Here is a 25,531-nt window from a genome sequence, read left to right as displayed (position 1 = left end):
TTTGTAAGTAAGGAGAAGAATTTTAAATTCTATTCTAGATTTAATAGGCAGCCAATGCAAGGAAGCCAAAATGGGAGAGATGTGATCTCTGATCTTGGTTCCTGTCAGAACACGTGCAGCAGCATTCTGAATTAACTGCAAAGTCCTAAGAGACTTATTAGAGCAGCCTGATAACAAAGAGTTACAATAGTCCAGCCTTGAAGTAACAAATGCGTGGACTAGTTTTTCTGCATTCTTCCACTTACGTAACATCGCTAAAATCAGACTTATTAGAGCAGCCTGATAACAAAGAGTTACAATAGTCCAGCCTTGAAGTAACAAATGCGTGGACTAGTTTTTCTGCATCCGCCTGAGAGACAATGCGTCTGATTTTAGCGATGTTACGTAAGTGGAAGAATGCAGTCCTCGAAATTTGTTTTATGTGGACATTAAAGGACAAATCTTGATCAAAAACAACTCCAAGATTCTTTACAGTGGAGCTGGAGGCCAGGGTGATCCCATCTAAAGTAACTAAGTCTCTAGAAAGAGAGTTTCTGAGGTGATTTGAGTCAAGATGTGTCACTGTGGTGAGTCCAAAGTTACAGTCCTACTACGTTTAACTTGAGGGAGAAGCAGTATGTATGTCTTTAGTTTATAGATACAATTACCTGTGCACAAAGTCAGAGGCTCAAAGAAAAGGCTTAGGGAAGTTAAATTCATAAGCTATGAAATATACCCATGCAAAATTCTCTGTTCAAATTCAATATACTCTGCTACAGCATTGTATGACCTGTAGTTTATATTGGCAAGTGGTATTGAATTTTGGCAAACTTTAGATGCTGTGAAACTGTAAGTGATCTATGTACATAATATGTGAGATCATTTGGTTGCCATATATGTGCATAAGTTCAAGTGTGGGAGGTGAAAAGGGTTTAAATGTGTTGTCTCATGCTCCATGTATTTCAACACTTTTCATTAAATAAGACTCAAGAGTCTAACGCCATTGGACAAGCCACTGCACATTTGGTGTCTTTTGGATAAAAGTTAATACATCTTGCTAACATTTGCTAATTAATGCAAAATACAAACTACAGAATAATGTTAGGAGAATATCACTATAGACTAAACTAAAGTAATGGACAAATTAAAGTTTTAACCTGTGATGGCTCTAGATGCAAAGTGAGAAGATCACTAAGTAATTAGGATTCACTGGGTACGTCTTTCTCACATTGCGGTTTTGGTCCGTCCCTTACATCAGTGGTCCCCAACCACCGGGCCGCGGACCGGTATCGGTCCGTGGGTCATTTAGTGCTGGGCCGCACAGAAATATATATATATTAGTGCTGTCAAAATTAACGCGTTAATTTTGTCGATTAATTTTAAAGAATTAACGCGTTAAAAAAAATTAACGCAATTAACGCGGTTTTGTTTACTTCCGGTGGCGGCCGCCATTTTGGATGTGGCAAAGTAGAGCTTTGTTTCCCAGATATATTAGTGTGTGTGTGAATGGGTGTATAAGAGGCATTAACTTAAAGCCCTCACGGAGACTGCGCCCTGGGCGGTCGCCCACATTGCCCACAGCTAAAACCGGCCCTGCTTGTATTAGTTTACGGGCAGATCTGCCACATCCAATATGGCGGACCCGTTAACGTATCGCAGCAACGGACCAACCTGCTCAATGAGGCGTCTATGTATACATCTATGATCTATCCTAACTAAAGGAAAGTCTATGTATATATGTCTATGATCTATCCTAACTAAAGGAGAGTCTATGTATATATGTCTATGATCTATCCTAACTAAAGGAGAGTCTATGTATATATGTCTATGATCCATCCTAACTAAAGGAGAGTCTATGTATATATGTCTATGATCTATCCTAACTAAAGGAGAGTCTGTGCATATATGTCTATGATCTATCCTAACCAAAGGAGAGTCTATGGCGGAAAGATGGATAAGGACTTTTAGGGGGAACATTTCATTTTAAAAAGTTGCCCGACGGCTCGTTGGACAAAAACAAGGCAATTTGCACAGTTTGCAAATCCGCATATTTAAATTCCAACAAACAGAAGTAACACGACTTTAACATTCACCTCAGCAAAAACACCAGTCTACACTACAGGAGTGTGGCACTCCTCAGTATATTTCCTCATTCTGGCTTTTTTTCTGTTTGCACTGTGCATATGTGCACCTTAAGCCAATAAATGAATGAATTTAAATATACTTTATCTGTTGTTTTCTACATTAATTTGATCATTTTACATAATAATATTCATTATAAGCTTCAGTCTCAGAAAAATGCATTTAATTTATTGATATATTATTATAGATTAATCCGATTAATCGCGATTAATTACAGAATCTTTTGCGATTAATTAGTTAATTTTTTAAATCGATTGACAGCCCTAATATATATACAGTGGTATGAAAAAGTTTGGGCACCCCTGATCGTTTTCAGGATTTTCCTTTATAAATCATTGGTTGTTCGGATCAGCAATTTCAGTTAATATATCATATAGCAGACAACACAGTGATATTTGAGAAGTGAAATGAAGTTTATAGGCTTAACAGAAAGTGTGCAATAATTACTTAAACAAAAGTGGACCGGTGCATAAATTTGGGCACCCTTGTTGTTTTATTGATTTGAGTACCTTTAGCACTAATTATTGGAACACAAAGTTTGTTTGGTAAGCTCACTGACCCTTGACCTAACATACACAGGTGAAGCCAATCGTGAGAAAGGGTTATTTCAGGTGGCCAGTAGCAAGTTGTTCTCCCTTTTGCATCTTCTCTGAGGAGTGGCACCATGGGAGCCTCAAAACAACTCTCAAATTACCTGAAAACAAAGATTGTACAACATCATGGTTTAAGGGAAGGATACAAAAAGCTGGCTCAGAGATTTTAGCTGTCAGTTTCCATGTGAGGAACATAGTGAGGAAATGGAAGACCACAGGCACAGTCCTAGTTAAGGCCCGGAGTGGCAGGCCAAGAAAAATCTCAGAAAGCAGAGGCGAAGGATGTGTGAGACAGGTCAAACTCAACCCACAGACCAGCTCCAAAGGACCAACCACATGATTCTGCTGCAGAAGGTGTCACTGTGCATCGTTCAACTATCAGCGCACTTTGCACAAGGAGATGCTGTATGGGAGAGTAATGCGGCTGAAGCCTTTTCTACACGCACATGCCACAAACACGAGTCCCTTGAGGTATGCTAAAGCACATTTGGACAAGCCCGCTTCCTTTTGGAATAAGGTCCTATGGACTGATGAATGTAAAATTGAGTTATTTGGACATTACAAGTGGCGGTATGCATGGCGGAAGAAGAACACAGCATTCCAAGACACAAACACTGCTACCCACAGTAAAATTTTGGTGGCGGTTCCATCATGCTGTGGGGGCTGTGTGGCCAGTGCAGGTACTGGCAATCTTGTAAAGTTGAAGGTCGCATGGATTCCCGTCAGTATCAGCAGATTTTTTGCCAACAATGTTCAAGAATCAGTGACAAAGTTGAAGTTGCGCCGGGGCTGGATACTTCAACAAGACAACGACCCCCAAACACTGCTCAAACTCTACAAGGCATTCATGCAGAGGAACAACTACAACGTTCTGGAATGGCCATCTCAGTCCCCAGACCTGAACATTATTGAACATCTGTGGTGTGATTTAAAGCGGGCTTGTCCATGCTCTAAAGCCATCAAACCTGACTGGACTGGAGTGTTTTGTAAAGAAGAATGGTCAAAATACCTTCACACCACACTCCAGACCCTCATTTGAAGCTTAGGAAGCGTTTAGAGGCTTTTATTTCTGCAAAAGGAGGATCTACGAAATTTTGATGTAATTTTTCTGTTGGGGTGCCCAAAATTTATGCACCTGTCCACTTTTGTTTAAGTAATTATTGCACACTTTCTGTTAAGCCATAAACTTCATTTCACTTCTCAAATTCACTGTGTTTGTCTGCTATATGATATATTTAACTGAAATTGCTGATCCGAACAACCAATGATTATAAAGAAAAATCCTGAAAACGATCAGGGGTGCCCAAACTTTTTCATACCACTGTATATATGTATAAATGTTTTATTTTAAAAAATGGCCGGATTCTTTCCCAATTACATCCGTCTGTGCCTCTTGACACACGTGAAGACAGGTCAAGACGCTCGTCTCGGTCACGTGATACGTTACCCCACTTAAGCCCTCAAAGCTAGCAAAAATGAGTAGTAAAAACAAACGTCTTTGGAAAGCTTCTTCAGCGACCAAAACTGAATTACGGATAGCCTGGACATAAGGAACACACTTCGGGTGTCATTGTCTCCTATTACCAGTAGTCGAGTTGTAAAATAAAACCGGGGGGATGGGTGAAATTTTTCATTTATGTGACATATTTTCCCGCAAGGGGTCTGGGGTCCTCCCCCAAAAAATTTTGTATTTCTTAATTTCCTGCATTCTAGTCAATTTTAGGGTGACTTGCTAGACATGGCAAATCCTAAATCCCATCTGATTCATAGCTTGCATTCTCAGTTGCATGGCCTGCACAAGACAATACTATTTGTCAGAAAGAAACAAAAAACACTTAACTATGGACATCATGTCATTACCCTCTTTTTTAAACATATTTGTAAAAACATTTTAAATATCTTTATATGTGAATGTGCTCAAATATTTTTTTAAACACAACTTTGTGTATGTTTTTAACATTTTTTTTAAACACATTTTAACATCTGTGTGTTTTTAAACATATTTAAATACATTTAAACACATTTTTGTTAAAAATCTTCACTTAAAAAAAAAACACAATTTAAGAGGAGGAAAGAAGACTTCGGGTTTTACGGACAACGCGATGTTTGAAACAAGCTGTATTAAAGAATATGAAGCAGCAGGTAGCAGCTAGCGGTGCTGCTAAGGCTAAAACAACACAGAGTGTGGATGATTGACACCTGTCACCTGTCGACCAATCAGAGTCAGGAGAATCTATTAGTACCGCCCACATTCACCTTTGACCCACCAATGACGATCCAGAATGAAGTAAACCCAAAGGTAATATATCGCAGCAAGAGGTCACACTTCACTGTCAAAGCCTGTTTGTCTTTATGTAACAACCAGGAGCTTCGTGACTGATTCAAACTAAAGCAGAGACATAGCAGGAGACATTAGCAGCGTTTCTTCGCGCAGAAATAGAACTTTTGACACGAAACAGCAAAGATAAGACATACTGTGTCGTTTTGTGGATTTTTTTTGCTACTCTATGTGGGCTAGCTCGCCGAGTTTTCATCGCACAGTGATGAGACACATATCTTTGTAAGATATATATTTATTTTTTCCCCCGCCGCGCCTCCCCTGAAGTCCTCTGGCGCCCCCCAAGGGAGGCGCGCCCCACACTTTGAAAACCGCTGACATAGGTAATAGACTGATTTTCATAAAGCCCCCCTAAATGTCGAATGGTAAGTCTATTTCCAGTGTTAAATATAAGTAATTTTCACATGCATTGATAAAATGCCATAAGGGATGGAAGAAGGGATGACCATTTTAGAAGAGGGATGATTTTGACCATTTTTCCCCCAGGGGGGATGCCACCCCCCCCTCAACTCGAGTACTGCCTATTACTCCTAGATGGGACCGGTTCGTTGCGGAGAAACAAGCTCAGGGCTCCCACTAATTCAGCGTAATGGTGAGTTGTATTTTTATGCACTTTATATTTGTTTTCATGCCGGTCACATCATTTTATTTTGTCGTATTTACCCCCCACACCTTGAAGGCCGGTCCGTGAAAATATTGTCTTACATGAGACCGGTCCGTGGCGCAGAAAAGGTTGGGGACCGCTGCCTTACACGGGACTCACACCGAACGCGGAACAGAAGCGGAACGGAAGCGGAACGGTACTTTGCCCGGTGTGAGTTGACACCGGGCAAAGTACCGTTCCGCTTCCGGCGGAATCTGCGGATCAGCCGCGGAACGGCAGCGGAGCGAGCCGGCCGTATTCACGCGAGATCACGAGATCACGCGAGAATCCTGGACATACCCGAGACCCCGCGATAAACAGTGTATAAAAAAACAACAACAACAAACAGCAGACTTTGCTTCTCCGACGTGGAGCAGATTATAAAAAGCATCTGTTGTGTCATAAATGATTGTGTGTTGTTCCACTTCAACAATTAGTCTCTCGTTGAGACCCTTTGATCGATCTTTGATCACCTGGTGCCACCAGTCATGACGTCACGTTGATGTGAAGTTGTAAAAAGCTACATGAACTGAGTATTGTGTTTTATTTTGAAAGGGGACGGAAGTTTATTACGTTGATTCAAGGCCCGGTTTCCTGTCTGGTGTGCAGTGCTCTGTTGAAATTTACGAGGTTCAGCCGCGGCTCGCGGAAGAAATAGAAATCTTGCGGAAAGCTCGCGCCATGGCGCGGAGAGCCGCTTCTGGGACGCTTCTGATCCGCGCCCGGTGTGAGTGCTCTCATTGACTAGACTGGATTCTATTTGCTACGGTGACCGCGGCGGTGCCGTTCCGCTTCCGTTCCGCGTCCGGTGTGAGTTGGCCTTTACATGACTTCAAACCCCACCGGAAGAGGCGGAGCGTTTAGCCAGACTTTGTTTACTTGCTCAGATTTGGTCATTTTCCTGGTTTATGTTCTTCCAAATATGCTTCTACATGTGTAAATATGCTACGTAGCTAATTTGTTTCGCTTTTGTCTGTTTTTTACGACCGCCAGTTTGCACAAGGTATTTTATTTTGAAAATCGATTCTCTATGCTGTTTCTGTGTCTGGCTTCCATCCAGCTTGAGCTGCTCTGTTGTAAATTGAGGCATCCCTCAAAAATATAACAGCCGGTGGGGTTCAAAACATTACATTCAAAACCACAAATGTTGACCTCATGAAAGTGCTTAAAAAAAAGAGGTGAGCAAAATCTGTAGGATTCGTCCTCTGAGGAACATGAATGAACATACATCTTGTAGATGTTGAAGCATTTTACTGACGGTTCTAGAATAAAGGCCAAGCTTCGTAGCTGATGAACCAAATAATGTTTTGCCATTTAGAGTCATGCTGTAATTGTAAAAGCTTCAGTGGCTGCCATTCATAGTGACATAAGCTTAATGTTATGTAGTACTGTCAGTAAAGCGCCAAAAGATCATGGGTTTGATCCTGTCACATTTGCACGAGACTGTGGGGATTTGTTTTAAAATCCAAAGACAAGTCTTGAACCAAGTGAAATGTGCATTGGGGATGTCTGTGATAGGATTGTCCGCCCTGTGAATGCTTGCATAGGTTCAAACCCAATGACTCTCACAAAACTAAATGTTGTGTAGACTACAAAACAGCATGCTCCAATTACTCTTGTGCCACAGAAGAACAAGAAATAGAAATTCAGCAGAGCCAGAGGGTTGTGTTAATGCATAGAAACTGTTCTGTCTGTATCGGTGACTGTGTGAGTACAGCCGTTGGTGGAAGCACCTTAAGTTTTCCTCCGCAGTATAAAGCAGACTGTTAAATAAGATTTATCAGAGCCGCCTCAGCTCGGGTTTAGAGGCCATTTCCCCTGAATCCCAGTGTGGGCCCTCTGTGGCCCTCATCAGCCAGCTTGTAAATAAATCAGCCCCAACCGTATGGCTCTCGTCTTTTGAGATTCAATTTACCTCACGACCGCTAAGCCGCTGTGCACTTCTCACATCACGAGACAGAAGCAAGCTGGACAGTTATGTGTGTGTGTGTGTGTGTGTGTGGGTTGGGGGGAGTTATGCAGAGTGAGTCTTGAGTTTGACAAGCTCCAGCTTCCGCCCCCTCTCTCTGTTTGACAGGGAAAATGAGTTGGAATTGGAGCTTTGTCAGGCAGTCGCAGTTGGTAATTAGTTTCTGGCCTTTCAATTTAAATGTGCCAGGAGACAGCACAGGTAACGCTTAAGGCATTTGCCATCACTGAAAGAGTGATCAAAGCCATTCAGTCAAGCAGACACGCTCCATTCCAAAGGGGCTGCAGACCTTTTCCCTTTTTCAAACAAAGTACAACTGTCTCAGTTTAGGGAGATATCGTCAATGTGATATTTCATTTATGTCTGTTTTTATTCAGATGTCACACTCCGAATGGAACGCCACACAGCCTAGTGTCTTCTTATTTTAAAAAAACAACAACAAAAAACAAATGTAGAAAGAGTCTTGTTGTCACTGTGACGTTGTAAGGCAGGTGGAAAACTGACGTTAACCCCAGTGACCCTGCTATCTGTTCATCCCCAGCTTCAGCAGCTCTGTCCCTCTGCTCTGCCTGGCTCCATCCTCATGTTGGACTGAGGACAGTATGGGCCAAAGCTAATTACTTAGCATGCTAATTTCAGTAGATGTCTCTGCAACACAATTCATAGACATCTTTGACATAACATGGTATCTGTCAAAGTGTTATGTTGATAATGTTAGTTCAGGTTTTTAATGTTTTTAATATTCAACTAACTATACTATAATTCTGGCCCAAACCTGTTTATATTATTATCAAACTCTTAGCAAGGAAATAAATTACAGACAAAATCAATTGCAAAATAATTATTTCAATGCAAACAGCCTCAAAGTATCAATCTGAAGAAGGTTTCTGTGCCAAGTTGTGCCTGTCATGAAGGCATGGCAGGGTATTTCCAGGCAAGATATGTGTGTATAAGTGTCTGCCCATGTATTTGAAACAGTCACTGACTGCAAAGGATTCTATTTTTTACTTTAGTTTATGTTACCTTGTCAGATTCATGTTTAGCCATTTGCCATTACCGCTTAAATTTGGGGGACAGTGCAGTGTAGGGGCGGCTGTGGCTCACAGGTGGAGCGGGTCATCCACTAATCAGATGATCGGCGGTTCGATCCCCGGCTCCTGCGGTCTGCATGTCGAAGTGTCCTTAAGACACTGAACCCCAAATTGCTCCCGAAGGCTGTGCCATCGGTGTGTGAATGTGTATGAATGCTTAGATCCTTAAACTGATGAGCAGTTGGCACCTTGCATGGCAGCCAATGCCATCAGTGTATGAATGTGTGTGAATGGGGTGAATGAGATATGTAGTGTAGAGCGCTTTGAGTGGTCGGAAGACTAGAAAGGCGCTATATAAGTACAGTCCATTTATAAAAAGATCTATAGTCGATGCTGTTTATCTCATGTGGATGTTGCACACTCAAATTAAAGCAGCAGAGAGTCAGTTAGCACTTTAAACTCACAGTCATTGTTTCCTTTCAAATCCAGTGTATGTGCAAAGTCAACACACTGTGAAAATGTGTCACTGTCCATGTTTTCCCAGCCTGTGCAGATAAAGCATGAAAGCTACCCCCTCTGAAATATATTTGAAGTCTCTGATTATCATTTCACAAAGAAACAAATTAATTTAGCTACAAAATGCTCTTCAAACACCTCAGATTATCAAACAGAGGACATTAAAGCGTAAAATGAATTCAGTTTGTCTTAAACAAGTTCTTTATTGCACAAGGCTTGTGTCAGGGTCTATGAATCAACCTGACAACATATCTATCTGTGTCTGTCTATTCTTATTTGGTGCCTTGGGATTCATTTTTTAATCTCATGAGCCTGTGATCATTAAAGCAAGGTTAGCTTGCCTAGCAGACAATCCATGGCAGGGGTAGATCTTGTAGTAATATGTAAATCAGTGTCATCAGTATTTCTGGCAACAACATTTCTACAGTGGCTTGAAGTCTAATAAAGGACAGATTGATTCAGCAGAATTGTGAGGATTAGGACAGCAGACACCTCATGTTTATACATGAGACCCAAATGTAATGCTGATGAGCCTGCGGCTTAGTGGTTGAACCATCGGTATCCATTATGACTGCTAACAATACTAATAAGCCATTTCTCAGTGAACTGTAATGCTAATACAGGAACTTTTTTCTCTGTTTTGGGGCCAAGCGCCTGGGGAAATGAATGAACATGACAAAGTGTGTTGTCTTTACAGCTGTAATCACCTTTTGAAGCGGTAGTGTTTGTCTTTGGATGGAGTATTAGTGATTTTCTGCAGTGGTTTATTGCTTGTTTTTGCTTTGGAACCCCCAAAGTGTTCAATATTAAATATGTTTAGGGTTAAATCAATAAAATACATCACATGCAAAAAACTGTACAGAATACATTTGAGTATTACTCGATTGTTAATAATTACTTCACAGTGTATTCATATTCATAATGTCTTCTATTGAAGACTTTAGGGCTTGTGGTCACAGTGTTTTGAGCAGAGTGAATCTGCAGAAAACCAAGTCCAGCGCTCCATCTTCTTTATGTGGCTTCTCCGAGTGCTTTGAGTTGAAACATTTTTCAGGAACCTGCTGGTGCGGTCACTGTCGCTCCTTTTCAGGCAACCATTCATATATTAGATGGAGAGCTCTCATCACCCTGGTAACCAAAAGAATGGAGGAGAAGCTTGTGCCGGTTTAAGAGACGGAAAAGCCCTTGTGTGGGAGCAGACTGGTCAGGCAAGTGAATGTTGCATCACAGAAACTTGTGACATCGTTCCTAACGTGTTAAAGATGTAATGTGAAGAATAGCCTGAAGACAACAGTGGAATACTTGTTGATGAAAAAACATCTTCTGGTCTCACACTCGTAGTGTGATCTGGAATTTCACAGGATTTCACCTATCATCATCTTGAGAAAGGGAAAATACACAGAGCCTGAATAAGAGCTGACACAAGGTGTTGAGGGGTTGAACATGTGCAGATTGTGGAACACTATACTGTAGTTTTCAGACTCAAATATGGCTGGCTCATGTCCAAGTCTTTCTATTGGACTAATTGTCTTATATTTTGTCCATTTATTCTAATAATGCTGGTTGTTAATGGTGTGGCTGGTTAAGTGTTGACATTTACAGCAAGTGACAGTTGACTGTTAAGGGCATGGTTAATGGTGTGGCCCACTAGCTCTCAAGGAAATTGCAAAGGTTCATTTACTTGCACTGTATACAATTTTGCAAAATCAGCAGCAGTAAATCTGCTCTCAGATGTCTCCACGTCTTTTCAGAGCACAGCCAGTGTGTATTCGAAAGTGCTGTCTGTTCTCAAACATTCCATGATGAGTCTTTATTTTTGTCATTTTTGGGGCATTTTCTAAAACGACTGATGCTCTCCTTTTTCTTGGGAGATCAGTCCGTTTCTCAGTCGTAATTTCCTTAAGCCCAAACAGAAATCTTCTTCAAAGACGTTCAGTTTACTGTCACACAAGATGAAGAAACTGAGCAAATCCTCAGTTTAGAAGCTTGAACTGGATGACATGTGGAAATTTAACTTGAAAAATGACTCCAGCCAATAACTGACCAATCATTTCAGCTGTATGTTGATGAAGAATAATGAATATAAATGAATTTTGCAAAACTGTGTCACATAGACTCCAGATTTGCCAGATTTTGTAAGTTTGGTCACTATTGAGGTTTGTTTGAACTTGATTTTTTCCAACATACTATCAAAATAAAGGCAGCAGGGCAGAGGATTTCCTCTGAGGAAAAAAGGCCTTCTTAAGCTTTCTATGCTGAGGACATATTGTGTGGTATCTGTCAGCAGTGGGTCATAAAGAGCAGCCAAAGAAACATTAATAACTTAATTGCTGTAAACTGGTAAGTTTACTTAACATTTTATTGTTTTTCTTTTGTCGGGTCATTGAAGTGAGGATATTGTGAGTGGTAGATATTTGATAGTTAATAAACAGTCGATATCAAGCCATCAGACCAGAAGGAAAACCTTCAAATAAGACAAAGGAAAGCATAGCACTTTGAGATGAAGCAGAAATAGGATATGTGAACAGCCCTAACATCAGGATTTGCTTCCCAATCACTCTCCCCCTCTCTCTCTCTGTTGCCCTTTCTGGGAAGTGCAGCAGCCTGTCAATAGCTGTCAGAGGCTGTCTCAGTCAATCAGGCCTATAAGGCTGCTTGGGCCTCGGGTGTAACAGGAGGATCTAACAGAAACAACCTATAACTGACACAGCTCCAGATCTATGCTCTGTAATCACTGGGGAGCCCACCTCTCAAACTGCAGCCTCACCAGCTGCCTGACAGTGGACACATGTGCCGTGTAATTGCTTTTCATACCATTCAACCTTTTAAAATTGATTACAGGCCATGTAAGAGGCTTTACTGAGAAGCGTACAGTCGGGGTGAGGGGCGGAATATTGCTTGACAATGTCATGCTACAAAATGTGTATCTGTAAACAATGTTGCCGGCTCGTCTTTCATTCGGTGAGGCTGCACACATTGACTCATCACCCACAAAGGGGCTAATCCCCCCAGGCTTGTGTTTCACAGACCACCTAGCAAATGAAAAAAACGGAAAATCTCTCCCAGGTCTTAGAGTTATTTTCTCCTCAATTACTTAGCAGACGCAGCTGCTATGCCCTGACGTCTTTGTGCAAGTGGGCATAGTGGTGTATATAAAAATATATAGCGTGTATGGATACCTGTACTTGCTTGTGTGTTTGGATTCTAAGCTGAATGCGGTCGGTTTGTGTGCTCTTCTGCATGCATGTGGTTGCAGTTGTAGGACAATGACATGACTCTTGCATTTTTAATAATAGACCAAGAAGGAGAACAGCAAAGGACACAGTGCTGATCTGCTCTTGATTAAAGATTTTCATAGCTGACACTGAAGTGAAAGTTATTTCTTTTATTTATACTATTAATTAACCAAATAAGATGAGCTGTCCTGTCTGCCTAAATACTGTAATAATATGATGTTTGTTTATTGAAAGTGTTTTTTCTGTAGTTCTGTCTGATAGGGGGCGGCTGTGGCTCAGGAGATACAGCGGGTCGTTCACTAATTAGGTTATTGGCGGTTCAATCCCGGGCTCCTTCAGTCTGCATGTCGAAGTGTCCTTGGGCAAGATACTGAACCCCAAATTGCTCCCTGTAAGTCGCTTTGGATAAAAATGTCAGCTAAATGCCTCAATGTAAATAATCTTTCCAAGCCTGTAACCTGGATGAATATGCTGATAGTTAAATTAAACTAACCAGAAGGTCAGCGGTTTGATGTCTAGTTCCTCTCGGTCTGCAAAGGTTCTGAACCCCAAACTGCTGACAAAAAATGTGCGAGTGTGTGTGTGAATGTGATTAGTTACTTTCTGATGAACAGTTGGCAGCCTCTGCTTTGGCATCACTGTGTGAATATGACCTGTAGTGTAGCACTTGGATTGACTGGACGACTAGAAATGCGCTCTGTACAGCCCATTTATTATTTCACCATCCTGTCGCTTTTTGTTTGATTTGGTAATTTTATTATAAACAAATATGAAAACAATAAAACACAAAATCAACTAATGTGCTCCCATGTGATTTCCCAATGTTGTAAACAGTTCAAGGTTCATTTACTTCCCTTTCTCGAGGGTTATACAGTGACATTTATGTGACATTATGTATAGCCGGAAGTAGGACACTGAGTTTGAGTTGAGAGTCTCTGAGAAGAGAAGCTGCTCTGTGGTTTGGTGTGCAGATACGGATGCTTGTAGATGGGAACCAGGGATGTTCTTGGGCCCACCTGTCTGAACATACATACATACTATATATGTAGTACATAACATTTTTGTATCTATGCAGCTAGTCAGCCATGTTCATGTCTAAAATTCTGCTGTTTCGCATCAGAACTAGAACTCAGCAATTTGTGAGAGTTTTATAAAACGGTCGTCCTCACATACTTACGGAGTCTGTTGACTTTCACGCTGTAGTAGTATTAACCGAACCCAGAGAAAGCCTGCAAAATAGGAAACATATCTTTGAGAAATGGTTGGCACCAATATAAACTACAGAGCTAAGCATCCAAAACTACGTGTCCCTCAAGTTTCAAATCAGATTACTCTTGGAGTTCATATTAAGGTTAGCGTGAGAGTGAATGTCAGTGAATTTACCCACAAGTATCACAAATGGGAGTGTGTTTCTGAGTGTGTGTTCACTAGAGCTTCTGTCCTCTCAGTGCAGCGCCTATTCTGGAGTTCACTCAGCGGTCTCCCTATCCTGCCATGTGCGGAGTCTTTTGCTGCATTTTTGTTCAGCCACTCTTTCTCTTTTAGTGTCGAGGATTAGTCTGACATCTCCTGACTCTGCCTTTCAAATGAGGAGGACTCCTGCTGAAAGGCTGAGAGGGTGCTCACCATGTAAAGCCGATACTCACACTGCTGACGCTCCTCATCCTTGCCCTCCGCCTATCTCAGCTCCTGTAAAAAATCCATGAGAAGTCCCCAGTGATCTCGCAGATGTGAGAGTAAGAATGTGTGGTTTTCAAGGACTTTGGCTGTGGAGGAGCTGTGTGAAATAGTAATGTCCAACTCAGTCAGAAGGCTTGGCAAAGAAAAGCGCATAGGGCTGTCAGCTTGATCTTTCTCTTCCAGTGTCCATTTCAGTGGGGATTGCAAAGGATTGATGCTGAGGCAAGCTGTCAAAATAGCGGCAAAAATGGATTGTGGTTTGGAGACGAACCAGTGCCAGTTAATAAATCACTGGCCATGTTCGACATCATCTACCTTTTAAAAAGGAACTGTTTCAGAATCACATTCAGTTGAGCTCTTGCCAAGTCCTATTTTTCAGAGTCAGTGTTTTTTGGTTGCAGCTTTCTGTGTAGTTTACCTCAGATTTTTTGAAACATAAACGCTAACATATTTCAGTGAGATACCTTAAAAATTACTGGTCAGATTACCATGAACTTTAATATGATCCGAAGAGGATTTCTTGTGCGCTTTGTAATCTAGTGTCATTGCCTAATCATGGTACATTTAATGAAATGAATGGATGATGAATCCCAATGATTTTGATGACCTCCTTGGTCTACATTCATGGTCCCCTGAGGGTGAACTCTTTCCAAGACTATAAGAACTTTCACCACCCTTAAACCAAAATGTTAACACCTAAATACTGCAAACATAACCATTTCAGCAACAATTAGCCTGTCCCAAACTAATTTTGGATCTGAGGCAAAAACTCACACATCACAATGTGCCATCTGTGTGTCAGCTGTCCCAGTGTTACATTTTTCAGACTTTTCTAATTTGTCATTTGTTGTTGACGGGCCTTTTCACACCACTCACAGATTTCTTGTCTTATCAACACAGTCTCTTGTCTGAGATCAGTTAGGGACATTACCACAACAGCTATCTGGGACCAAAAACAATGACTCCAAAGTTTTAAAAGTCTAGTCATATTCAAAGGTGTGTTTGCATTAGCTGAATAAATTCATGCTGTCAACAAACCTCATGACCTCCATAGCCAACTTTACAAAATTGTCAATATGTTGTTTGTGCTCCAACAGCTTTGTATGATGAACCTGGCTTGATGGTCTTCTAACAGATCTTGTTGTTGGCTTAGCAGTCAATATTCAAAAGTCCAAAGCTGCTCTTTTAAATCTCTATGACTGTCATTAAAACCTGTATTGTCTCAATCCCTCCTTGCATATCCAAACAGGCCTTGTAGTGCTTATTGCCCTGGCACGTCTCAAAGAGACGTTGATTTAAATCTGTTTTGTTCAACATGCTCCCTTGGCTCCCAAGCGCTGTCAGAAAGCCTGAGCCGACAGTACTACCGCCATGTCGTCTGTGTCCCTGTATGCAGATTGATACCCAGGGCATTTATCAGCTGCAGGTCCACTGCACTGAGCCTCATGTTAAGTCAGGTGGAAACCTGTGACTGGCAGCAGATAGGGTGAGAGAGCAGTTTAGAGGCAGTGTTAAAATTAACCAGCGTAATGAGGAAATAAGTGACTTATTGGTGTGCAGTCATTTCCTTCATTAAGGCTGATATTTATGAGCACCCATCATGAGTGGAGCAGTCCACTCTATGGCTCCAGGTTTATGGAGCGTGGATTGCCACCTTGTTCCAATTATCTGCTACCTTTGAATGTGCTGATTGTTTGAACATTAAGAGAAAAGAACATGGCACATAGTGCAATGTGAAAAAAAAGTGAAAGGGGAGGCTCATCTGGGCTCTGCAGTGTCTGACTATTTTTAGTCATCATTCAGCAGCAATTAGCTGATTAGAGTAGTGCCGAGGAAGGTGCTGGATGGAGGAGGATTACATGCCCCAACCATTAAATGTGTTAGTACTTTAAATTATGTTGAAGCAGTGTTTCTTTCTGGTTGAACAATTCCAGTTTTATTAGCATGCTTCCATACAGTATGAATTTGTTAAAGCAATAAAAGCTGTTTCCTTGATCTGTAGTCATGGCATTCATGCTTCTGTTTCTGACATTCATTATCAGTAATTAACAGACTAAAGACAAAATTAAAGAAGTGTTGTTGTTTAGTTTTTTTATAAAATAAAATTGTCTCTCAGAGTCATTACTAAATATACGGTATGGTAATCCTCTAAGGTTTGAAGGTCTTAAGAATAATGAAAATTAACATATGAATCTGAAGCTTTTTTGAGCCTGTGTTAGAATTAATTTGTAAAACAATAGAAGTAACTGTACCCAAAACAGTGAAATCCTTTCACAACCAGAAAACTGTGGATTACCAGAACCATCTGGGCTGCCATAAACTTACACTTAGCAGCCTAGAAATAAGAGCTATGGATGATTATGAAAGAGCAGTAAAAGAGACACAAAGAAACTACAGGGGAAAAAAACAATTATAACAACAATTCCAGGAATACAAGAAGCGTGTGGGCGACCTTGTGCCGACTGACTAGCGGCAGTGTTCACAACGATATTCAACCTGTCTCTGGCTGTTGCACCAACGTGCTTCAAAGAGTCCATCATCATTCCTGTGTCCAAGAAAACAAGACCAGCCTGGCTGAATGACTGTTAGTGCCACTCACCTCTGTAATGAACACTCTGTAAGTGTTTTAAGGGCTCAGGGATTATTTCTGCTCCTCATTACCTAGCACACTGAACCCAAAGAAAGGGAACTATGAGTATGTTGTTCATCAACTATAGTTCAGCCTTTTACATTGTTCCATCCAGGCTAGTTACAAAGCTCAAGGACCTGCAACTGTGAGGGTGGGTGGACACACCTCATCCATAACTTCGGAGCACCACAGGGCTGTGTTCTCCCCTGTACTCCCTGTACACAAATGACTGTGTAGCTACTTTTGACTTAAACACTATCATTAAGTCTGTTGGTGGATCTAACCCGCTGGTGTGAAGATGACTACCTAAACATTAACAAGACTACGGAAGCAGTAGTAATAGTAGAAGAAGCAGCAAAAGACTTAGACCCCCCCCTAATATCAACGGGTCCTGTAACTGTTCTTTTATGATTACAACAAATAAATAGAAGTGAAGTAAATATTGAATATTAGAGGAAAGCTATTCACAGTTTTTTAGGTCTATCATAAATTAATAGTCACATGCTCATATTTAGATTGATCTCTGCAATCTGGGAAGAATTTTGTCTTAATGTCTGTTAGCTGATTTGGACAACTCAGGCTTCCACTGGAATTATGTTGCTTTATCTGTGACCTTCTAAAAAGCTAATGAAGCTGCTTTGTTCTTAACTTGACCACGATGTATGTGTGTTTTTTAAATTTGTGTTATGAATGTTCCTAATCCACTGAAGAGTATGTAAATCCCTCAAGTAAATCATAACGTGTGGTAAAATGATAACATAAAGACAGGGACCACTGTGTGAATGTTATTTGCTTGTCTGCTGCTGTAATCAACCCGTAGATTCTCTTCCTTCTATGGTTATTCCAAAGTAGTTTTAAATTGTTTTGTTGAAATTGCATCACAGATGATAGTAGCCATTATTTATCCACACCACTTGTAAGTACTCCATTTATATATATATAGCAAAATGTAATATTTTTACTGGTGATAAAAGATAATTATACATGATAAGTGGCTCAGGTAAAAGTTGTCTGGTTTTCTCATTAATTTGCGCACAACAAGGAAAATGTTGCATTTTTTAAAGAAAAATGTCTCTAAAGTTTGCCAGAGATGCAGCACAGTGTGCACGGCCCCAGTGATGTTCTTTTAAAAAGAGCTCTCCTACAGACATGTGTTGACAAGGCACGGGTTGCATCAGGTTAGACAAAGTCCTTACATTCTTTGAAAATCCAGCTAAAGGCCAAAGATGAGAATGATAACTACCTGCATGCTGTCATAGTAAATTGTTTCATGTTAAATAAGAAAGAATAAAAAATAAACTGATGCAGAGGATGCACAATTTAAAGAGCCAAGACAAGCTCAGTGTGTGTGAACACAGTTTGCGGTAGCTCATGTAATGGCTTGCCTCCACATGTGGTGTAATGTATGGGCAAAGAAATACTGACATCCCTCTGAGAGTCCGGCTCAAACCCCAGGTCTGCCTGCAATTTTCAAAAATTTGAAAATTATCGCCACAGCGTATTCTTTTGTCTTTTGTTGTTTTTTAAATGTCAAGTATGACATGAATATGTAATTGCCTGTAAAGCTATTAAAGGCGATACGGTTTGGAGCAGGGCTGGGAAGATGTGTGCACTGGCCCGAGTTCCTACTCACAGATAGATATAATGAATTGATTTCATATACTGTCCCATACATATCATGCTGTTTTCCCTCTCATCATATATTAGCAAGAAATAATCTAATCTCATCTGCTTGTAGGACTATCAACCTTTCAAACACTTTTATTTGATTATGGATGATTTGAGCCGTCTGTCATGTTCCTCATGACACCTCTATGTGCAGCAGTGTTTTCCAATTTACTCCACTTCTCACATTTACTTGCCTTTACACCACCATCTCTCTGCATGCAATTAATGTTTATACTTAAACATAACATGTAACACTGAACAGAGGATTTCATCAGAATAGTTTGACTTGATTATCATATCCTAAGGTAACAGTAGTAAACAGTAGTTGTTGACACCCTCCTCCACATATTGACTTTGTTGTCGTACTCACCTGTCTGAACGTCATTCTGTGAGACGTGTGTCCTCCTCAGTCTGCTCTTGGTTCAGTGTCTCTGTTCTGAAAGAATACCTCCCAGCCTCTTCGTCCTATTATAACCTGTCCACGCTGTGCCGCTTCACTCCTCTAACTCAAGTTTTGAGCCAAATGAGCGCTCTGCAGTCACAGCTGTGACAGGGCTTATCAAAAACATCAAAAACCAACAAGCCCTCACATGCCTCACTAAAAGTAAAAGTTATGAAGTCAACACAGATGTCAGTCCACTGTGAGCATTTTAGCATTTAAAGGTCCAGTGTGTAGGATTTAATGGCATCAAGCTCAGTAGCAACCCCCTCTGTTCACCTCTCCTTCCTAGTATGGAAACTATGGTGTTGGGGAAAGTTAATTATTAAACAATAATCTGTAAGTACATCCCCCGAAATGTAATACATGATAACATGTTAGTTATGCCTTTATTGCACACAGAAATATGATTTTCTTACAATAACAAGTAAACATAATTGGTTTTCTTTTTCTGTTTGGTTTCTTTCCATGGTCACCCATAATTCATTGTCATTTACCTTTACATCATCAGGGATGGAGGTTTGACATACAATGTAACTGACCATGTCGCCTAATGGAGGATTTTTTTTTTTAGGATACATCTGTAACAGCCCTGTCAGTGGCTTATTTTTCAGTCATTTTCTGAACACAAAGAAAAACAGGCTATAATGGTGATACGAATAGCTAAAGGAAGAACATGTAACAATATGATAAAGACATCTACCTGTCCTACAGAAGGTAATGTCAGCATATTATTTCATTCACCTCCCTGACTGTTTGTTTTATGTGTGGTCTCTCTTTACACCTGCATCCATTCATTTACCCATTTAACAAGGACAACATTGATTGAGAGAGGTGGTGAGAGGGCCGATTCAATTCCAGGGGACAGAATTGGATTTGATGGTGGGGCATAATAGCTTTCATGGGCTTTTACAGCACTGAATAGCTTAGCTGGAGCTGCCTTGATGGGACTGAGGTGTAATTCTGAGAAGGATCCCGGGGATGGCAGGAGCACAAACATCCTGTTTCTTATTGTCCCAGCTCACAGAGCTCTCTGTGCTTTACGCAGAAGAGGCCAGCACAGGATGTCATGTTAGACCAAGACCTGCCATCAAACTAAAAATAATATCCTGTATGAAAAGTCACGCTCTCACAATCTCTCTGATCGGTGTTTCCAAAACTACACTTAGATCGATGAGCTGCCATGATGAACAATACTTGTGAACTGGGCCAGGTGCTCTGCAAACTGATAGAAGAGGAGGTAACCTGCTGTGAATTGTCATTAAAGACGGTGGCACGTTGGTGGCAGCACACAAGGTGCTTGTGCATGGACCAAAATCCAGGCCTTGTTGCTGAGATAAGATGTATTCACACAGCCACACTTTGGGTAATCAGTCCTCTCCTAATTCCTCTCCAGTTGGTCTGCTCTGATTTCATTCATCTGCAAATTGCTCTGTGGAGAACAGTTTTGTTAGAATGGAGGACAGATAGTACTGTGTATGCTTTGCCTTTCTGTTGCTGCTATACTTACTGTAGTGATAGTAAAGTGTTTTTTTATTGATAAATTTCCAGCTGAAAAGAATTCGACTGGCATTTATTTTTGTAAGCCTATGCTGCTGGACATTTGGGATGATGAAGTAACTGAGGTGTTTGTTTGCAGGTGCCACGGGGGATGCTCAGCATGACACCATACCGTCAGTGCAGGGAACCTTGCCCCACTTCATCCAGGAGCCAGAGGATGCCTACATCGTCAAGAGCAACCCCATTAAGCTGCGCTGCCGAGCAGCACCCGCCTTACAGATCTTCTTCAAATGCAATGGGGAGTGGGTGCACCAGAATGAGCACTCTTCACAGGAGTATAAGGACCTCAACACCGGTAAGATGGAGCTTGGTGACCTTTTCCAGTCTGTGCTGTGCTACATGTAATATATAGGAAAGGTTGTGCAGTCATAAAGAGTGTAACAAAACAGAACCTGTTGATTTGGTGTGATTCAGACTGTTGGGGTCACAACTAGTGTTGGACACCAGGGACTCAGATAGCAATTATTTATTTCTCATAAAATTTTACTCACTATTGGAGGGACCAAGCATCAAGCAACCATTTTTATCATGTGCCTGTTTGGTATGACATGGTTATGGACAGGAGTGTAAAATCTGTAGCTCTCCACATTACCACTATCCAACTGCAACAATGCTGCACAGAAAAAAACACACTACAACTGATACATGCAAGTAATTGGTCAGGGTTTAAAGAGGGTTAGAGGTTATGAATGTTAAGTTGTGAAAAACTAGTAAATTTATATTTGGTTAAGTATGGTCTTATTATCTGTTATTATTATTATTTTTATTGTATCTGGATCTGACCGATTTAGCACTGAGGAAACACTTCCTTTTCCTTCTCTAGTGACAAGCTGCTGTATTATTAGGGTGCAGATATTGTCTTCTGTTAACACTGAATTTTACCAACAAGACAAAGAGAGGTTTTAATTAAGGCGAGCACAAGCATGTGCCATTTAGTATTCATTTTTAATGTAATATTTCATTTAAGGGCAGCTACCTTAGAGTTTATTACCAGTGAGTAGATGTTATGGGTGACCCCGCATACCCTGAAAGAATTTCATTAGTGTGGGTGGAGAGTGGAGAGTTTTAATAAATTCTGAGAGGCAACACACCGTTTAATGTGGCATGAAAATAGAAAAACTTAATGATATGACACATGTAACTGCATACTGCTCCTAGTTTGACAAATCAAAGTCAGTACTAGTGGTTATTTGCCCCATCTGATTGAAACTTCTTCTAATGTCATGTGTTATTTGATAATGTTAAATAATCATGACTAAATACGTCTTAGTTAAAGTTTAACTTCACAGAGAAAAAAATAAACATTCATAGTTACAGTATTTATTAGAATTGTATCACCTGAACTCCACAACCGTCATAACTTTTACATTTTCATCCAGATGTTACTTTTTTCCTGATTGGTGCTTGAGAATTTGTGATATCGTGTTTCTCTAAATGAGTCCTGTCCACTTCGCACGCAGTGAAGACGACACAGACAGATGACTGTCACATGAAATACCCCAAAACTTTTCTAATTTGTAACAGAAATAATGTGTGTGGGACTCCATTCTTCATTGTACAGTAAGAAGTTGAAATAATAATTTTAGAGGTTTTAAGAAAAGATCTTTCAATCTGAACTGAGTGGATGACAATGGAGTCAAGACAACAGCATCAGTCATTTTTGCTCAGAAAGATTAAACAACCAGTTTTACTTTTATCTTGGACCTCTTGGACTATTTCTTGTCAGGAGCAAAGTTGGAAGTAAGTTGCGTAATGTTTTTCAGTGCCAAAAAGAACTTCTAAGGAGAATGTTTGGATGGGTAAACAAAGCATTTGACTTATGACATGTGAGAATGCTATTTGTTGCTGCTTTCTTGCCAACGTTCAGTGTTGGTTTCTTTCAACCATGACCATGGTATTTCACAAACAAAAGAAAAACATTTAGGTACAGTGCTTTCACTTTGAAGTACTGTTTTATGTTGGAGACATGGAGAGAAAGCTCTCTCTTTATAATAAAACTTATTAAAGGGGCACTGATTTTACATATCAAATTTACAGCAGTTTACTTTATGTTTACAGTTAGTCATTTTCAGCCTGTGAAAGAAGGCATATAATATTTTCTGTGCCTCTGGCAGGATCCCATATATGTTTGAAAAAGACTAGGGCTTGGAGACAACAAATTCTCAACTGAACCAGCAATCTGCAAACCCAACAGCAGTCTGATGACAATTTATCTTCTGGGCAAATATTTTGTAGCCAGTGCATATCTGGACAACAGATGATGGCTAGACTTCCTCTGCACACTGATTAGCAACTTGATAGAAGAAGGACACATCATGTATACAGATATCTGCATATGATAAAGAAAAGGGAGAAAAGAAGATACATTTTTAAAGAGCTAATAAAAAGCTAAATCATCAAATCATCATTACTTCAGAGACTGCATGCATTTATAGATATATTGTTTATTAGCAAACTGGTTTAAAAGCCAAGGGGTTAACCAGCCAGGGGGGTTTTAATGAGATACTACCAAACTGCATTGTGGGAAATGGAAGATCTAATCTAATGTCGTTTTTTTTGTGTGTCACTAAAAATCAGGAAGTCTTTTAGTTTTTTAATGTGTATCTTTTGCATTCCTCAACTTTATGGAAGTGTAGCAGTAAATCACTGGAGTGGCCCTTTGAAAGCCTCTTTTATTAGTAGAGACCTACCATAATAAGCCAACTTGTCTTGAACATGACTTTATCTCTCTTTATCCGTCTCAGAAGAACACCTGCTTTATTGGCCTGTGGTTCCTCTTATTAGGCAATAATTAATGTGATGCTCTAAAAATTAAAGGTTTTTTTAGAGGCCCCAATAACCCTGATTCAGTTCATGGTTTTAAAGCCTAATTTGAGGTTTGTATTCATTGGATTTAAGCCGTAGATGCTCTCTGTTTATTTTTGTTGTTGTTAAGTAATTCTATGTTTGGACCATGACTCAGGATAATCACATATGTGGAGCCTCAGCTGGAAACCTTTAAATAATGTCTGAACACTGTTTCATCTAGGTCTACATCCAGCATGTGTTCAGCTAAGTCTAATTTGAGATTAAAGTGGAGGTTATGATTTGGAGTGTATAGGAAGCTGTTGCATGCTGTACCAATTAAGTCCCATTAGTTTTTGTCAGGTGTAAGCGTGTTGATTAGAGGACCTGACTGAGGCCTCCTGAAGGGATTTCTGGCAAACAACAAAGCCAATGTGACACCTCGGCTGGAATGCTCTGTGATTAGAGGATGTGAGAAAGCCGTCTTTCTTGTATTCATGAAGGTCCCTCCACAGGAAAGAGGCTTTAATTGCTTCTGGAAGTTCATTATAGTGTGATTGCTGTGCTGTGAAATTGTTGTAAGCTTGATAATGACAAAATTAAATTTGGAACTGCAATTGTTTGCTGTTCTATGTGCAGAGGAAAAGTACAAGTTCACTCGGTGGTATTTGCCAGCTCACTTCATATGCCACATCAGCATCCAGCATCCAGCAGGGGGGAAGCTAATCTGTGGATTTGACAGATAAGAGTGAGGAACTATACCAAAAGCCTGCCTCAGCCTAAGGCTACAGCATGCAGCTGTTGTGTTAACAAACCGCCAAAGTAGAATGTGAAATTTCTGGTTCCAGAATTAAAGCAAGACTATGGAAACTTTTTGAAAAGAACAAAGAACACATTCTTCCTCTCTTACATACTCTAGTATGGCCACTAGCTTGTGGTGGCTAATGTCAGCTAATGTTCTAAATTTTAAATTAATACAGTATTTAGATGAATTTCATTTCTGCTTAATGTCTATATATAATCATATAGGTACAATCATAGTGACATATATTTCAACAACATTAGCATTCATTTTGAGTTGTGTTTTAGGCCACCTGACAAATGTAATATGTCAGTATGTCATGTGCTTATTAGCTCTATTTCTATATCTGGCTCTCACCAGCCAGTTGGTGTGCTTACACAGTAGCGTAACTGATGTACAGTATATGTTAAGACTGAACCACAACAGTAAAAACCAAAACAATGAGCTGAAATACACAAACGTACACAAATCTGAGAGCATCCCCATTTATAATAACTAAATCCATAACTAATCCATTGTCAATATAACAATATTGTTTTCTAGCAACTTAAAATGGCACACTTGTATTGTAATTTATTCAATGATATGTAAGCAGATTTCATACAGGCTGTCAATAGCAAAAAACACAAACAAAAAAGCACGTGTGCTTCATAATTCGACCATGTCCAATAAGAGGTCCACTAAGGCATTACTCTGAGTTGTTTGCATGAGGTGGGTTCTATTAATAATCCTGTCTCTATGCTACAGAAGATGTGTGTGATTAATTGCTGAGATGCCTCCTCCTCATCACCAGTTGCCCTCCAGTATTCACCCTCAAACCTGAGCTTTTTGTCGAGATGTTCCTGTGATACCCTTGTGGACACCTTTTGTGCAGATGCTGTAATTAAACTGTGCTTGAGTCATTCTGTTTCAACATATGCAGACAAGGCACTGGTTAGTAAATGGACACCATAGTTCTCCAAGAAAGGAGCCAAGTGTTAGTACACAAATAATGTAATAATGCACTTGATAATGATAATGCAATGCGCAGTGAGCTATCAAAATGCATCAGCCACATGAAATTTACCTGGATAGGGGAGTCACCTGGACACTTAACAACCATGTTTATTTCAGCATCAAATGGTAGCTTGTTACTAGCTTTGTAGCTAACAGAGGTTAACTTGATTGGGTTGGTGTTTGAAAGATGGTGGAGTGATGGGCTCTTACACTGAAGCGTTCTAGAAGCAGTTAGGGGTTCAGTGCCTTCAGTCCCCAGCTACCATACTCCATGCTGTGGTCCATGCTGGACTCAAACCACCCACCTTCACTTCCCAAAACAACTAATCCATGATGAAACTGTATGTTAATAGACACATTTGTGATGATAATTCAGGACATGCTTTCCTTATATATAGCTTTGCGTGTTCTCAGCTGGCTGGATGGCATGCAGCGGCAGATACTGTAGAACACCCATTACAACCATAAAAGACTTGGACTTGCAAAAAATGACTAACACTGCACTGTCTGAGTGCTGACAGTTCTT

General features: G+C 40.3%; 1 protein-coding gene across 3 annotated transcripts in view; it reads left to right on the top strand.

The window, feature by feature from the left end:
- Window positions 1–25,531, top strand: part of unc5db (unc-5 netrin receptor Db) — a 163,205-nt gene that overhangs the window by 58,285 nt on the left and 79,389 nt on the right. For 2 of the 3 annotated variants that reach the window (XM_019262983.2, XM_019262980.2), the window contains exon 2: window positions 20,503–20,718. The exons of the other annotated variant lie outside the window; for it this stretch is intronic. In XM_019262983.2, coding sequence (XP_019118528.1) covers window positions 20,503–20,718 — 216 coding nt within the window. The remainder of the gene's footprint in view (window positions 1–20,502; window positions 20,719–25,531) is intronic. 3 annotated transcript variants of the gene reach the window in all.

This window comes from Larimichthys crocea, chromosome III (assembly GCF_000972845.2).
Source record: "Larimichthys crocea isolate SSNF chromosome III, L_crocea_2.0, whole genome shotgun sequence".
Classification (NCBI taxonomy): Eukaryota; Metazoa; Chordata; class Actinopteri; family Sciaenidae; genus Larimichthys; species Larimichthys crocea.
This window is presented reverse-complemented; position numbering and strand designations above follow the sequence as displayed.